General features: G+C 41.3%; 1 protein-coding gene across 1 annotated transcript in view; it reads right to left on the bottom strand.

Moving 5' to 3' along the window:
* Positions 1-17612, bottom strand: part of DPP8 (dipeptidyl peptidase 8) — a 1004126-nt gene that overhangs the window by 17068 nt on the left and 969446 nt on the right. The window contains exon 19 of the mRNA XM_044077448.1: positions 13881-13992. Within this exon, the coding sequence (XP_043933383.1) occupies positions 13881-13992 (112 nt within the window). The remainder of the gene's footprint in view (positions 1-13880; positions 13993-17612) is intronic.

Below are 17612 nucleotides of genomic sequence, written 5' to 3'. Positions count from 1 at the left end.
TCTTTAGTAGGGATACCCCTTAGAAAGGCTGCAGAAGTGGAAGGAACTCTAGTAGAGTAGGTCCTAACCCCTTGAGGTGGAGCTTTGCCATGAAAGGAATAACAAAAAGAAATGCAATGTGCAATCCATTGAGAAATGGTTTGCTTAGAAATAGCCTTGCCCTGGGCTCTAGGGGCAAAACTGACCAATAACTGTGCTGATTTCCGAAGGTCCTTAGTCCTGTCCAGGTAAAACCTGAGCTGTCTATGCACATCAAGAAAATGTAGGATCCTTTCACCTCTACTGCAAGGATTAGGAAAGAAGGTAGGAATGTGTATGGACTGATTAAGAGTCAGGCTGGAAACCACCTTAGGCATAAAGGAGGGATTAGTCCTCAGAGAGACTCTATCTGCATGGAAAATAAGAAAAGGCTCCACGGCCATCAAAGCTTGCAGCTCCGAAACCCTCTTTGCTGAAGTTATAGCCAAGAGGAAGGCAGTCTTCCAAGAGAGACACTTTAAATCTTTAGAGGCAGCTGGCTCAAAAGGAGGAAGAGTGAGTTTCTCTACAACAAAATTAAGATCCCAGGCTGGAGTAGGTGCTCTTCTGGGAGGTTTTAAATTGCAAACACTTCTGAGAAACATTTTCCTCAGGGGATGAGAGAAAATGGGCTGTTCAAGAGAACAATGAGCAGAGATGGCTGAAGCATGGATCTTGACAAAAGAAAAAGAAAGACCACCCCTGAAGCAAATCAGCCAGGTATTCCAGGATCAGAGGAAGGATGGGTTGAGAAGCAGACTCCCCTTTAGCCTGCATCCAATGAGAGAACCTTTCCCATTTGCCAGCATAGGATTTCCTAGTGCTAGGCCTCCTGGCCTCCCTCAGCACGTCAACCACCTGTTGGGAAAGGGAGGAAGAAAAGGAAGGAGTCATACAATGAGCCATGCTGCCAAATGGAGAGACTGAAGACGAGGATGTAGAATGTTTCACCTTTCCTGAATCAAAAGATCTGGCTTCAGAGGAAGATGCCAATGAGGAAGATGGGAGAGACTGTGAAGCAGCGGATACCAATGCTGTCTGGGTCAGTTCGGAGCTATGAGAATAGTCCTTGGACGTTCGTCCCTGATCTTCACTAATACTCTGGGAAGAAGAGGAAGAGGAGGGAAGGTGTACACTGATAGCAACATCCAAGGGAAGGACAGAGCATCCACTTTCCAGGCTCTGCTGTGCTGCTGTCTGGTGCAAAAGAGAGGTAGCAGATGGTTGTCTGGGGGGAAAAAAGATTCACCTGAGGAGTGCCCCAACATTGAATGATGCTGTAAAAGACTGCTCTGTTCAGCTGCCACTCGTGAGGATCCAGAGTATGCCTGCTCAACTGGTCTGCCAAAACATTGAGCCTTCCTGGAAGAAACTGAGCTAGGAGATGCAGGTCCAGAGATGCTGCCATGGACCAAAGATTCATGCTTTACCTGCACAGGGGGTAAGAGTGAGTCCCTCCCTGATTGTTGATGTACCACATGACTGTGGTGTTGTCTGTCCTGACAAGCAGGGTCCCTGGAGAAAGAAGATGCTTGAAGGCTACTAAGGCCTGCTGAACTGCAATCAACTCTTTTAGATTTATGTGCATGTGCATCTGTTGGGCATTCCAATGTCCCTGAATGCATCTGCCATCCAGGTGCGCTCCCCAGGCGTAGTCCGAACTTGAGTGGCAGGAGGTGTCCGAAAAGGCATGTCTTTGTTTTGTAGACAGACTGTTGCCCACCATAGAAACTCCATCTGCAGAGATGAAAGCAGAGGAATCATCATATCCAGGTCCTCTGTGTGTTGACACCAAATGTTCTTAAGGTACCATTACAATTTCCTCATATGCAGTCTTGCATATGGAATCATGAGAATATAAGATGCCATGAATCCCAGAGCCTGCAGGTATTTCCTTGCAGGGAACTGGGACAGGCTTGCCAAGTCCTTGAAGCAAACTGAAAGAGTTGTCTGCTTCTCCTGGGTGAGATATATCATCTGGGCGGCTGTGTTCAGACTCACTCCCAGGAATGTTATCTCCTTGGATGGTACCATTTTCAATTTTTCCACATTGAGAGTGTAACCTAGGGAAGAGCAAAGAGTCTTTACGAATTCCAGATCCTTTAATAGCTGCTCCTGAGAACTTGCTTGAATCAGACAGTCGTCCAAGTATGGGTAAATCTGAATTTTCTTCTGCCTGCAAAAAGCAATGACTGGGGCCAAGCACTTTGTGAAGACTCTGTGAGCAGTAGATAAGCCAAAGGGCAGCACAAAGAATTGGTAATGTTGCTCGCCCACTCTGAAACGAAGGTACTGCCTGCAACTTTCCCTGATAGGAATGTGCAGATAAGCCTCTTTGAGATCCAAGGTTACCAGCCAGGAATCCTTTTCTAGCAGTGGTAGCAACTGATGCAGAGTGAGCATTTTGCACTTTGTAATTACTAGAAAAGAGATCAGAATGGAAAGATCCAGGATAGGATGCCAGGTGCCTTCTTTTTTTGGAACTAGGAAAAGCCTGGAATAAAAGCCCTAGCCTACCTGCTGAGCAGGAACTGATTGTATTGCTCCCAGATGAGACAGAGACAAAATTTGTTTTTCTACTTCTGCCCTTTGGTTTGGAGGAACGTCCGTGAATCCCTTGGGAGCTGGAAAGGTGCGGAAAGAAAACTTGTGCCCTAGGGACACCATTCTGAACACCCATTTGTCGTCTGTGATAGTGGCCCAGACATCTGCAAAAAGGGTCAACCTTCCCCCTAAAGGACTCTCCTGGCAAGCAAGAGCAGGCAGAAGTTGTAAAAGGTCATTGAGAGTGTTTTGACTGAGATGCAGGCTTGGAGCTTCCCCCTTCAGAAGTGGAAGCATGTCAACACCTAGACCTTTGAGGGATAGTCCCCTGCCCCCTAGAAGATTTGTAACCTCTAGTCCTGGAATGGTTCTGTCTGCTGGTATCAGGAAAGGTCCAACTCTTTGAAGGGTAATTCCTGCTAAAGCGTGGGGGTTGAACTTGCAGAAAATTTTTAACAGTTTGCATGGACTTGGCCTTATCCTCCATCTTCCTGAGTACCTTCTCTACTTTGCTGCCAAAAAGACTGTCTTTATGCAAAGGTACATCTAAAAGCTTAGCCTTGAGAGGTTCTGGAAGAGGCTGTTCTCTGAGCCAAGCATGCCTTCTAATTACAGATCCAGTAGCCGTAGCCCTGCTGGAGGCCTCGAAGATGTCAAAACCACAATGCAAAGAATGCTTATTGACTAGACTGGCTGAATTCAGTAACTCCTGCATGTCTTTACTCTCTGCCAAAGGAGATACACTTGCTATCCCAGACTTAATAGCCTCCAAGGTGTGCTGCTGGTACTTCAGCATATGAAATAGACAATTGGTAGCCCTAATAGCTAGGGTGGCAGAGGTATAAACCTTCTTGCCCCACCTATCTAGGTTTCTAGACTCCCTGTCAGAGGAAACAGGATTCCTGGTAACAGTGGTCTTAACTCCTTTAGGGCCCTGAGAAATAACCTCTGGATCCGCCAACGGATTCCTGAAAAGAAACACATGAGAATCAGGGACCCTGTAGTACCTGTCAGGTTTCCTGGGAGCAGGAGGAACAGAATTTGCAGACAAGGAATTTTCCAGAAACACACCATCAACAACTTCCAACATAGAGGGAATAGCAAGAGGCTTATGCTGAGGTAAATCCAGAAACTCCCTAATCCGTTTCTTGGATTGAGGATAATCCTGACTTTCCCATTTAAAATGTTCTCTGAGGGTATTCAAAGCATCACCAAAAGAAAAATCCACTGGAGGAGAGGCCGAAGGGATGGACTCCTCGGCATCCGAATCCTCAAAAGAAGAAAAAGCCTGAGAAAATTCCTCTTCATCAGCAGAAATGCTGGAAGAATCAGAACCTGAGCAGGACAAAACCTCAGGAGAAACATCCCTACTCCTTTTAGAAGGAGGAGGCTGAGAACCCCTAACAAGAGTCAACAAATCATTAGCCATTTTAATCATTTGGGATTGAGGGGAACGAGATGAAGCTGGAGCATGTCTTTTCACAGGCTAACGAATGAAAGATTTATTTGCAAGCCTGAAGGACTTGGGAGGCCTGGCAACCATCGAAGTTGCAGCAGAGGTTGAAGGAAGAAGTTTGCTGTCAGAACGCAAAACGGAGGCCGCAGACACCGGAGTCAGCTTAGCGGCTCCGGCTCCAGCAGAAGAGGCGACCGGCGACAGGTCGGAAGGCAAAACAGAGGCTGAAGGCCTAAGGGACTCAGACTCAAACAAGGCCGCGGTTGTACATCTTCGGACTGCAGGGACTGCAAAGGCGTCTCACTGGCTACCGCCTGACTGACGACCAACTTAACCTCATCCGAGGACTTAGCTTTCTGTGGCCTGTCACGGCCCTTATCCCTACGTTTCTTCGGAACATCCAAAGCCTGAAGATCAGCGGACGCCATACCAACGAACTTAGGCCAAACTCCAAAATGCCTAGCCAAAATCTTAGCCCGATGATGGATAGTATGCGGAGTAAAGGAGGCACAGAGATCACAACTGGGAACATCTTGGTCAAGGCCTAAACAAATAATGCAATAGGAATAACAATCTCTATGGGGAATCTGCTTTCCACAGGTAAGGCAATTATAAACTTCTTCTGACATTCATTAAGGCACTTAGCTGTAGTAGACTTCAATTCTTGTAGTCGGAAACCAACAAGGTAAACTGCTGACCGGCACTTGTGCATGCAAAGCTTCTGCTTTGGGCTCCACGGCAAGGAAGACTGAGGAAGTGACATCGGTTGCCTCCTTTTGTATCAGACGCCCTGACGTCCTTTACAACTGACGGCAACCGTCATTTTTACTTACCTTTGGTATTCTGGCCGACTGAGGGCTACCGGGAGCCAGATAACCCATTTGTTAGGACTGCAACAGTGAAACACGATGAACATCGTCCAAATCAGATACTTGTATTGAAAGAGCACCAGCAGCTGTAGCAGTGATACCATACTCCAAAGCAATGCACTCAACCACAGTGCTGACACAAGAAAATGTATATGTCTCAGTCAAGCTATGATGAAATTGCATGGGACTACACTGTGCCTGTAGTGGTCCTTTAAATGCCTTTCAAAACAGGATGTGGTGGAGGACAGCTGTTGCCATTGATAGTTAGTTTGACTAACTCTGTAGAATGACTGGTCCAGTCTAACACTCAACCTAAATGAAGGAAAGGCTTAGTCTTCAGTTTAAATAGCTGGTCTGATTGGTGCAGACTAGGACTCAGCCTTACTGGAGGGAAAGGCTGAACCACCTGTCTTTTTGGTTAAGCCTTCAGCTTTCATTTTACGTTATTTATTCTCTTACTAAGTAATTCCCTCATACCTTTAATCTCACATGCTATGAAACAGGAGTAATCCTTACCCATCTCTTGTTCTAGGTACTGGTTAACCTTTACTAGAATAGCCTAATCAATCTTACATGTGCTATAAAACAGGATTAATACTGGCAACCATTAGCCCCCACAGAAGAGAGTACAGTGCTCTGACATGCCAATTAAATTTTGATACATGTTTTATCAACGTTTTAAATATCAGCATGATTTTCTTAGTTAACTGCATTTTGATGAAGCTTTGGGTTCCGAAGCAAAAGTGTTTTTACTGTTTTTCTTCTGTGAAGTGTTATTTTATGTCATGAATCACTGTGATCAGTTGAACTCTGCACGAAACACTGGGCCCCATATCAGAAGCGAAGGCTCAAAGTATGAAAAAAAAAATTAAGTCCTATGTCCCACAAAAGCAGACACATGGACCAAAGGTTCTGCTGTTCCAATGCTACTGAACCCTATTTGGTGGTAGTTGTTTACTAATTTCTCTTGTGCCACATCTGATTTTGTTGAAAAAAATGAAAAAAACAAAAATAACAATCAGAATAAAATTATAATTGTGATAAGTACTCCAATGTTAAGGGGGTTCTGGAGAACAACAGCTGGTCCAATCATACAACACATGCACATTGAGGACTAAACCTTTCTTCCAATCAGGCTGAGAGCTGGTCTGGATCAATAAGATCACCTATGCAAAGAAGACTAGCCTTTCCCTCCATTTAGGCTGAGAGCTAATCTGGACCAATCAGTCTACATGGTAAGTCAAATTAACCGCCAATGGTAACAGGCCTCCACCACACCCCTTTTCAGATGTTTTGTTAAAAATGTCAAGCAAATGTAATTTCATTTACTAAAAATCTATCTGATGAAGTCTACTGGACAAAAGTGCTCATAAGGAAACTCAATAAACTGGACAACATTAAGATGCAATTGGACTGTCCAGCATTTTTATTTCAAACTTTTAGAAAGAATATTTTGGAAAAGGGTCAGTTTATGAGAATTTTACTGCATTCTAAACAAGAATTTAACAGGATCTACCAATGTAATTGGCTGTTTCTTCAATTTCACTTGTTGGTCCAAAAAGAGCACATTTGCTTCCACTAGGTTTGAAAAGTCCACACACTGACACCATGAGCTGTTTTGGATTATTTCCAAACAATTAAGCATCAGATGCATAAACAAGTGACTATGTTTTGAGTAAGGGTACAGAGGTATGTTGCTTTATGCAAATCAGATGACAACGTGTTACTGTACATTACTGGGTTATAATTGCTCCTTCTGTTTTGTTTCAGCTTGACATCAAGAGTGTACACATAAAGTGATTGTATTTAGAGGGTGGGGTGAGGAGGCATGTCAGATTAGATTTATGTACTATTGCAAACATTTGTTTTCTCAGTTGATTGTGAAATACTATTTTATCAGCTCTGAACAACAAGTTTTGGACAAAATGTATTTGTTCTTTGAAAGAAAAAAAACTGAGCTTCTTTCCATACTCATGATTTTTGTTCAGGCAATTCATTGGATAAAAATGTTGTTACAGTACAGTTTTGGCCAATTAGAGTGTGTTGAAAGGATAAAAGAAAAAAAAAGAGTAAATGTCTTTCCAAACTTGTGATTTCTGTTGTGTCAATTCATTGGATTAAAAGGTTAAAAACTAGTCCAAAATGAATGCATCACAGAGCATCTAGAAGAATATGGCTTTTGGGGCCTTAGTGGCTCCTAAGCACCTTGCTACAGTCAGGAATTTCCTGCATAGTTACTAAAGTGCAGTGTTGCCCAGTAAGAGTGTGTTGAAAGGATGCAAGTAAAAGTAAAGTCGAAGAGGAAGAGTGAATTTCTTTCCTTAGTTATGATTTTTGTTTATGCCACCATTCAATGAAAAAGGTTGTTTAAAAAGCTGTAAAATGCACATCAGATCATCTATAAATCCGTGTCTTCCTCCCAGCTTACTTTGGTTATTTATTTCACAATTACTACAGGGAGCACTTGACTAACTGGGGCGTGTTGAAAAGATGCCAGAAAAAGCAAGGTTGGAGAGCAATACTGATTTTCTCCTTTCTCCTTGTTCATGTGTTTTGGTCATGCTATCATTGAATTAAATGGTTGGAAAATAGCTATAAAATACACCTCACAGCATCTATAACCACATGGCTTTTGGGGGTCTAGTGACTCCCAGACCTGCAGCTTAACTTGACTATATATTTCCACTTATTACTGTGTACTCTTGGCCAAATGGGTGTGTTGAAAGGATGCATTAAAAAAACTAAGTTGAAGAGTAAAGAGTGAATTTCTTTCCCAAGTCACAATTTTTGTCCAGGCAATCCTTGGATCACTGGCCAGATTCCAAAAGACTTGCTGTTGGTATAAGCCTGCTTTATATATAGGCTTTACACTACAGTAAGTCATTTACTCTAAGAGCAAGTGTTTTGGAATTGGGGTAGACTTATTTTGGAGTACGTCACTTACACTGAGATGAAGTCCTCTGGAATCTGGCACTTAATCTCAAAAACGCCTATCATAAGATTGGCATATGAAGGGGCAAAAAGATTCACCCATGGCTGTACCAAGAAGTTGGTGATAAATGAGTTCATTTAATGCAAACAATTATTTAAGCTCAATAATATACAATTACATAATAGAATCAAATAAAAAACAATGTAAAGCCTCCAAACTATAATTTTCATTTAATTTGTTGACTGTCTTATAAATATTCAAGTAGTATATGGCACATGTTCTTCTGTAAATCTTTGTAGCTTTATCTGATTTTCTGTCCATTTGGGGGAAGTTAATTATGTAAGCTTTGAAATTAGAAAACATCTCTGCTACACCTCAACATAGTCAGCCATACTGATACATTTAATACTTCTATCATTGAATATACATATTTTCATTTGACAGTACAGTGCAACAAATGTAAACATTTTAAAACTGAAAACTTGTACATGCTGCTACATAAATGGACCGCTTCATTAATACACTATGTAACATATATAACTGTGAAAATTATATATTCTCTGTTGCACATGTAACTGTACATATAATTCATACACAATGGAACTTACATTAAGTGTGTAACAAGAACCATTATTTAGAACTGTAGGTGGACCAAACTACAATAATAATGTTTCACTGAAATCAGCACTGTATTAATGATGCACTGCATTTGAAATCCATAGAATAACAACTTGCAAATGAAAAATTTAAATATTTGAAACCTGTTGTTTTTGTTGTTGGTGACACACTATTTATGCAGATACATACACTTCTTTACTTGCACAGGGGGCATAGAAGAATAAAGCCCCAATTACAGCCCAGGTGACCAGAGTTTGAGTAGCAGCTTGGGTGCCAGAAGAGGCAAGCAAAGAGGATGAAAAGAGACATGGAAGAGCTCTCGGAAAATGTGGCCCAGGCAGGTATGACCCTAGCCCTGAGTAGCATCCTGCCTTCGCCCAGAATGATACCACAATATAAGGACAAAATGACTGACTTCAACAATTGGCTAAGCTTCTGGTGTCATTCAAATGGGATCCAGTATCTGTCTGCTTGGGACGACATGATCGACAGACCATGATGCTTTGCCAGAGATGGTGTGCACCTGTCGCCCCTGGGATTCACGTTACTGGCTAAGGCTCTTGCCACCCCTATAGTGCCTTTTTTAGGCAAAGTTCAAAGGACAAAACCACCACCATAACAGGTACAAGCATGCAAAATCTGAAGGTAATGCTACTCAACGCTAGAAGTCTAAACCTCAAAATGCACTCTCTTGAGGCACTCCTAAAAATGGAGAACATCGATATCTGTGCAGTAACTGAGACCTGGTTCAAGGCTCCAGAGAGCACCCCTGCAATACCAGGCTACAACTCTTACCACACTTTTCGGCCACCAAACCAGGACCGAAACACTAAAGGTGGAGGAGTGTCAATATTCACCAAGGATATTCTCACCATCAGGCTAGTTGCCCAACACAATGCATCTGAAATTCTCCAGGTGCAACTAACACTAGGCAAGACTGCAATCTAAACTGTAGCTTGCTACAGATCCCCCACCATACCCCAAGATTCTCACTACACCTTTCTAAACATACTGGAAAATATTAAGATAGAACCAAACACCCTAATACTGGGTGATTTTAACTACCCTGCCATTAACTGGGAAAACTACTCATGTACCAGCACCTTTGCCCAACTGTTCTTGGAATTCATAAATTCCAATGCCCTGGATCAACTAATCCATAGTCCCATGAGGGGCTCCAATATCCCAGACCTGGTCATTACCAACATGGGAAATCGATGCTCCACACCTATGGTCACCCCCTCGTTATTCAGGTCTGACCATAAGCTAATCACCTTCAACAACCACATTCCACTCCCACCCCCCAGTAAGGAAACCTCCATAAAAAACTTCTCCAAAGCCAACTTCATGCTACTCAAGTCAGAAGTGACAAACTTCATGACACCCATGCAGACGTGAACTGAAAGTTCAACTGCTGAATCCTACACTAAGGCACTGTACGAGCACATCCACTCATGCATGAATCGTGCCATCCCAAACAGAACCAAGATGCTCTCATCCAAAAAAAGGAAGCCAATCTGGTGGTCCTCTGCCATAAACAAACTTTACAACAAAAGGAAGAAACTGTTGCAGAAAAGAGGAAAATCCCAGGATGCAAAAAACTCCCTTACCAGCCTCAGTAAGAAACTGAGATCCCTCATAAAATCCTCCAAAGCTAGTTACGAAAATAAAATTGCCAAAGATTCCAAAGACAACCACAAGGCATTCTATAACTATGTCAAGAATCTAAATGGCAATGCTCAGATCTGCTCTGAGCTAAAACAGAATGGCATTAAATATACTCATCCCAAGGATATTGCCAATATCCTGGCAGATCGATTCAGTGCCAACTTCACCCCCCCTTTCACCCCCTAAATGGCCCATCTCAATACCGGATGATTGCCAAATTCCGGTAATAAGAGCCACACAGGTAAAAAAACGCACTCTCCAAAGCTAAGAATACAGCATCCATGGGACCATATGACATCCCTGTCTGTGTACTACATGAACTATAATATGAACTGGCACCTCACCTAAGTGTCATGTTTAATCATAGCCTCACCTCAGGTTTCATGCCCACTGAGTGGCGCAGAGCTACAGTTATCCCACTCCACAAGGGGGGATCCACCTTAGATCCCGGAAACTACCATCCCATCAGTCTGACGAGCCTTATCTGCAAGGCCATGGAGCGTATTGGAGAGTATTATCATGGAACTTATAAACAAAGACATTGGCAACCTTCAAACACTAGACCCCACCCAGTTTGGGTTTGTGAAGGGCCGATCTTGTCTCCTGAACCTGATTGACTTCTTCAAATCAGTCTCCACAGCCATGAACAAGGGTAAGGTGGTCCACACAGCCTATCTAGACCTTGCCAAGGCCTTTGACACCATCCCCCACTCTGGAATCATAGATAAACTTACTAAGCTGGGCATTAATCCCTACGTCACCCAATGGGTTGCTAACTGGCTTACTGATAGAACCCACACTGTAAAAGTAGCCGACTCCAAATCCAGCTCCAGACAAGTGACAAGTGGAGTACCTCAGGGTTCAGTCCTGGGACCGGTCTTGTTTGGCATCTACTTCTCTGAAGTACAGGCCAAAACTAAGGGACTCTGGCTAACAAAGTTAGCAGATAACTGCAAACTGGGAGCCATTATTGAATCCCCAAATGATGTGGATACTCTACAAAAGGGCCTTAAAGAAACAGATGCTTGGTGCCAGAGTCATGGGCTCAAGCTCAATGCCAAGAAATGTATAGTTATCCCCTTTGGGAAAAAACATGTACCCGTGAATTACCACATAGGTAGCCGTACACTAAACACCGAAAGTGGGATAAGAGACTTAGGGACACAGGTGGACAGTGGTCTCACCTTCGATAACCACATCACCACAACAGTCAGAAAATCCTTCTATGTGGCACACCTCATCACTAAGGGCTTTTCATCCAGAAAAAAGGAGGTCATTGTCCCACTGTACTTATCGCTCATTAGACCCATTATAGAATACAACGCCCCGTTTGGTATGTACCTCTCAAGACATCTGCAACAACTGGAAAGGCCACAGAAATACCTCACTAAAAGAATCACAGGCCTAAAGCAGATGCCCTACGCTGACCGCCTTAAGAAACTCCAGCTATACTCTGTCGCATATCGTCTACTCAGAGGCGATCTCTGCTTAACATACAAGGCCATGTCAAACCCAGAGCTGTTGGACATGCTACACTTAAAGAAATCCCAATCCCTCAGAGCCACACACTCCAGGGATCTAAACCTTGTCATCACAATAAACAAAACATGCTTGAGGGATAGGTTCCTGACCCAGAGACTCCCCAGACTCTGGAACAGATAGCCCATACATGTCAAGCAGAGTGCCTCTTTGGCCCTCTTCAAAAGGAACCTTGACGATTGGATGGGAGAAAGGAAATTCACCCCGGGGATCACGTCAGATGCCCTGCTAGACAGGGTTCCAGGGAAGTAAATAGTGTGGGAAGAAATAGCCAGGGAATTGTTATGGCTAGGCTTGTATGGGCCCTAGGGCTGATAGCCTAGTACCAACCTATGAGGAAACGGCAATGGTTCCCACTCTGCTTGTGCCACTGTTCTGATGACAGGACCTTGGCTGGAGGATAAAGGTGCATCATGATGCAGGAAACCGGTGCCAAGAAGATGGAGACATAGCCACCCAACATGAAAGCTGGTGATGGTAGCCCCTGTTACTGCATGTGGGGGGGGGGGCATGCATTTTTGAACAAGGGAGCAAAGAATGCCCTTGCAGTGATGCAAGTGCTTGCATCATCACCTTTTGCAGGGCTATGCAGAAAATACAGAAAGCTCTACTTTTAGAGTCCAATGGAATTTATCCAAAGAGTCTGGGTATGGCTTAATTAGCTTTGCTTCATCCTGTTTTCTTTTAGTTATTACAGAGTATCCTAACCATACCTCATTAACATTTCCCTGTTTTCCTCAGAGTAGAAGAATGAAATGCTTGCTCAAAGAACATTTGCCATAGAACATACAGACTCAAAATTCTGCTAAGCTCTGCTGAAAATGAGAATGATCTCTCACCACTCTATACATGCAGAGTACCAAAGCCCTTTCTGAGACTCCATTAATATGACTGTCAAGAGAGAGGAAGAAAACCTAACTTCATGAGAAGGTAAAAGTATCCACAAAGAAACATTTTAGTGTAAGAAGAAGAATATGCAATTTCAAAGGGAAAAAATCAGTACTTTATTTCAGTTATTTTTTTTATTTATTTAATTATAAATCTAGAGTTTTTTTCACTCAGAATAAAGGGAGAAGCTGTTTGTGATGGACTATCTAGTTTTAAAGTAGAAGTAGTGAAGGAAGAGATTTCTGTTTATAATAAGAATTACTTTTTAAAATGACTGTGTACATGAAGGATTAACACACAGTCATATGACATGATGTAGCAACTGGACAGTCATTTAACTGGGTGCCCATTTTACAGTGGTTCTTTATAAACCGGCATAGACTACCTTTGGTCCCAATGTATACATAAATGATTATATCAATGTGCATAAGACCTTCTTCTCATTTTACAGTCTTTAATAAATCTGGCACTGACAGCTAGAAAAAATATCCTAATTTTTCAGAGTCACTTTTTGCCGGCTGCAGGTCTTTCGCCATGTACCCTGGCTGCTGATTACATTTCCATATAAAAAGTATTAATGATTGAAAAATAAATAATTAAATAAAAAGGAAAAAAAATATTGAAGTCTGACAACTATGCTTGCAAAAGTACTCTAAAGCTTTGTAACAAAAAAAAAAAAAATCTTGTTTACTACCGCTCCACAAAACTCATACTTCAATATAAACATGCTGTCTAATGACAATAGCTCATCTTTTAGTCTTTAGTATCTTTGATCATAACAAAGATCACACAGAGATCAGGCCACCTCTGCTTATTGCTGCCTACCTGGAGAACCTAACTTTGCTCAGATCATCTTGTGACTGCAGCTACCTCCCAGCTACCACTAACTCTCCATTGCTGAATTGACTCAGTCCACTGCAAACAGACTGTTTGGTTACTGTCTGCAGCATGAACTTTTGAAAGAGGCATCCTATTCCCCGAATCACTGACTTCAGTTTATAGCCTTTCTCTTCCTGATTTCAGACAAAGAGAACAGAGAAAGAAGACAAGATCATCGCAATGCAAAAGTTTTACATATGCTGTATGAATATATGCTTTCAAAAGTGCACCAGATGCTACATCTGTACAGCAGCATGTTGCTGTACAATGCTATTCTCTAAAGCGACAAAATGCTGACATGAACAATTGTTTTTAACACATTTCTATGCCCTAAATGCAAATCATTTTAAGCAATCTATTAATCTCCATGCAGCAAGATCCTTGTGTACCACTTTTGATAGTCTAGATGCGTTTTACTAGAGAAACAAAGACCTGAAATATGCACTCACACTGTGCTATAAGACATTACCTGCAGGTCGTACGGCCTTCCACTTCTGATGAGAAGACTTACAAGAATATTAGTATGAGCAAAGTGAACATTTTCATCTAGGAATCCATGGAGGAGCAGCAGACGATAAGGCCTAGAAAAGGAGCAAAAGAAGGAACTTAAATAATTCCAGTAAAGCAAAAGATCAGGATTGTACCCAGTAAAATGTATAGTTGAACTTTCTCACAAACACTAAAAGATGTGTGAAACTGGGCTCAGAGGGACAATAAACGTTCCATTAAATTTGTTTTGATCATAGTCTAACATTGGTGTCACAGAAGGATGTTGCCCTGACCATAACTCAGATGACAAGTGTACAAACAGCAGCTCAGGCACTGGAGCAGACTAAGCACATATGAACATATTTTACATATTGTAACTGATATCCCTCTGGTCATCTAACTTAAGGTCCTCCTACCAGTCTTTCCTCTGCAATCCTTGCTCTAACTTTTCTTTTCTTTGTGATTTTTTTTTCAGAGTGCCAACTTTGATATCCACTTTCTATATAATACTTGCAAATATTATGTTTTGTCGGTTCCAACTCTGATATTGATATTGTATATAATCTATATAAATACTACAATCTGTCTGTCATTCACTCATTCATTCTGTATATAATATCATGTATCTGTTGTGTTTACCCCAGGCTGAGATTGAAATAAGTCCAGTGGGATCAGTGCCATATCTCGGTTAAATTCAAAATAAAAATAAATAAAATCAATTATACAAAAATGTCTCATTGCCATTCAAAAACGTGCACACTGATTGGACAACGCAGTAAGTGTGCTTGTTGTAAATTGAGCATATACCAATAAAATAAAGTCAGGCCGCTCAAGTACCATTGAAGGCCAGAGTTTTCTACTGGAATATGCTCAGAGGCCACAGCAAAATACAAGAAAAATCAGGGATGTTTTGCAAAAGCAAGGAAACAGAAATGTACTCGATTCTCCTCGTATTTCTGCTTTGTCCCTCCTTAAATCCCGGCAGACAATTGTACCTCTCAACTGTCTGGATCACTGCAGAATATCCAGATTTTTGCCTCATAGTTTTGGTCTTTTCCTCATTAAAAAATGTTTTTTTCTGGCAAGCCACTGGGGAAGGAAATCATTAAATAACCGCAGATAGCTGAGGTCTGGACTTTATATCCTTCAGAAAATGTACGCTAACACAAAAATCTCTTGTTCGTGTAACTTAAGTTTAAAAGACCAATACAATCTGTCCCTGTTTTTGGACCTCTGTCTCTCCATCCTAGCCGCCTTTGTGTTGGGCTTTGTCTAGGTTTCTTGCACTAACAGTAGCAGTAAAAAAAAAAAATCTCTTGAATAGCACTGATGTACTGGGCAAGCATAGGAATGTAAGTCCCACATGCATACACAGTAAATCAGAAGAGGCAGAAAAATATAGTGAAACACTGCAGTGCTGTTATAAAAAGACATTACTTAAGAAAGGTAAGCAATTTCTTTCTTAAATAATGTCATTGTATAATAGCAATAACCTACTCCTGAGTGTGGATAATGCTGGATTCACCCATGGTTGACTTTGTTTGATCACTTGGGTAAATCCAGCATTACCCACCACCCAGTCCTGGGTTATTGCTCCAATGAACATCATGCAATATGCCTAATTTGCTTCAGAGCAGTAGCCACACAGGCATACAGCTTCAAAACCATAATTATATGACCCGATCTCTAACCAACCAAAAGACAGGCACGAGTAAACAGCTGCAGTTATCAAATACTGTTTAAGAAGGTTTAATGATGTAAATGAATATCTGACATTTGTGTGAATATTGGCAGGTTTCTCTTGTTGACTTCCTAGGTGATTATTACATGACTGATATCTGGTACCTCAGCAAAAAAGTCCTACAAGAAGACAAAAATCAAACTAAATACAGAAAAAATAAACAGAAAGATAAAACCAATTATTTCATCAAACAGTAATTAAACCATCTAAGAAAACAAAATAATTAAACAAGAAGCTGTTTCCAATCACACTCAAATTTTTGTTCAAAATAAATGCAGTGTTATTTTAAAATGAAAAGACACTCCTTGAAACAGGATCACTCCTTCAAGTTCCTGCCATAATGAGGTACATTTTCAATAACGGTAGCTTTCAGACCCAAAGGCTGGCTGCCATGTTTAGTTGTAAAATGATCTGCATAACTAACAGGCTAACAGGGAAACCATTTGAATATCCCCTTTTAACAAAACGTTTTGGGATTTCTTAAGCCATACATGTTTGTTTAAGTTATATGTCTATCAAGTATCTTGATGTTTACTTGCTGAGAAGGTCAAGTGACTAAGTATGTATTGTGTTTAAATGCTTTGTATTTTTTGTGCTGCAAGGACAAGAGGCTGAAACCTGATTGTGTAATGTTCTTTTCATAGCTGTGTTCATGAACAAAGGTGATTTATGATTCAGAGTACTTATGTGATTTTTGTTGATAAACAAATATGTATATTAACATATACATAGACATTATTCTGACTTCTGGTTTAAAGACACTTTCACACTCATCTATTTAGGACTTGGACTGCGGTGGTGGTGCTGCAGTAGCGTTGTCGCCTCACAGTTAGACGTTGCCTGTTCGATTCTCAGTTAGAGCGTCTTCTGTGTGGCGACATGTGTGAATGGGCATTCCTTCATTGAAGGTTGTGCGTTAGGACCAGCAAACCAGCACATAAAAATCTACTGCCAATCATTAGTGGACCAGAGTTCTGCTGTGGCGACCCTAACCGGGAAAAGCCGAAAGACACAAACAAACTGCATTCTCTACCCTGAAGAGAAATGATGCACCCACCTCTATTGAAACCAAGTCTAATGCAACCTATCATCCTGATATATTCTAATGGCTTCTCTTGGTTGAATTTCTCCTAGTCTTTTGTGTTTTTAATACCATGGCAGAAGTGGACCCCATTCATAAGTTAGGGTACGATTAAATATCGTGAAATTAGTACTACTTCAATCTTTAACGTTAGCAAAAAGTGCTCTTTGTAGCACCCACAAGTTGCTCAGAAATGACTCCTCCTGTAATTCATACAGGATTACGTGTAATGGTAACATATCTATATATGACAGTGAATGCTCCTACTACTGTTGGAAATGTCTGGCTATCCTTCTTCCACATTGTTCTCATTTCTGTCTGCAAATCTTTGTATTTTATGACTTTTTGTCTCTCTGTATGCAAGACACTGTAATTGCTTGGTGTAGCAATTTCAATGATCAGTGTTACTTTTTGTCTTGTTTCATGGACTACTATATCTGGTTTTCTTGCATATATTTTATTGAACTGTTGGTAATGGGTGATCCTACGTGATGTACACTTCATCATTCTCTATAATGCTTTGTGGTTTATGCTTCCAAAGCTATTTCTATATTGTAGTGTTTGCACAATCCCCAATGTAATATTTGCGACATTATTTATTATGCCTTTCAGTGTACATGCCCTCTGCTATACGAAAATAACACCCAGCAACAAGGTGTGTGACTGTTTCAAATTCTTCTTTGTACAACCTACATTTGCTTATTTCTCCCACATGTTCAATGGACTTTGCAAACCAATGTATATGTAGTCCACTATTCTGTGCTGTCATTATTAACCTTTTATCCTTTCATATAAACTCACCTCTCCTTAACCATTCTTGCATCACATCCTGCTCAACATGACAGGAGATGTCAATACTTTCCACTATATTTATGGCTTTTCCACATTTC

This window comes from Protopterus annectens, chromosome 7.part0, assembly GCF_019279795.1.
Source record: "Protopterus annectens isolate FY-2018-M chromosome 7.part0, PAN1.0, whole genome shotgun sequence".
Lineage (NCBI taxonomy): Eukaryota > Metazoa > Chordata > Ceratodontiformes > Protopteridae > Protopterus > Protopterus annectens.
The sequence above is the reverse complement of the archived record's forward strand: the minus strand, read 5'-3'. Positions and strand labels throughout refer to the sequence as shown.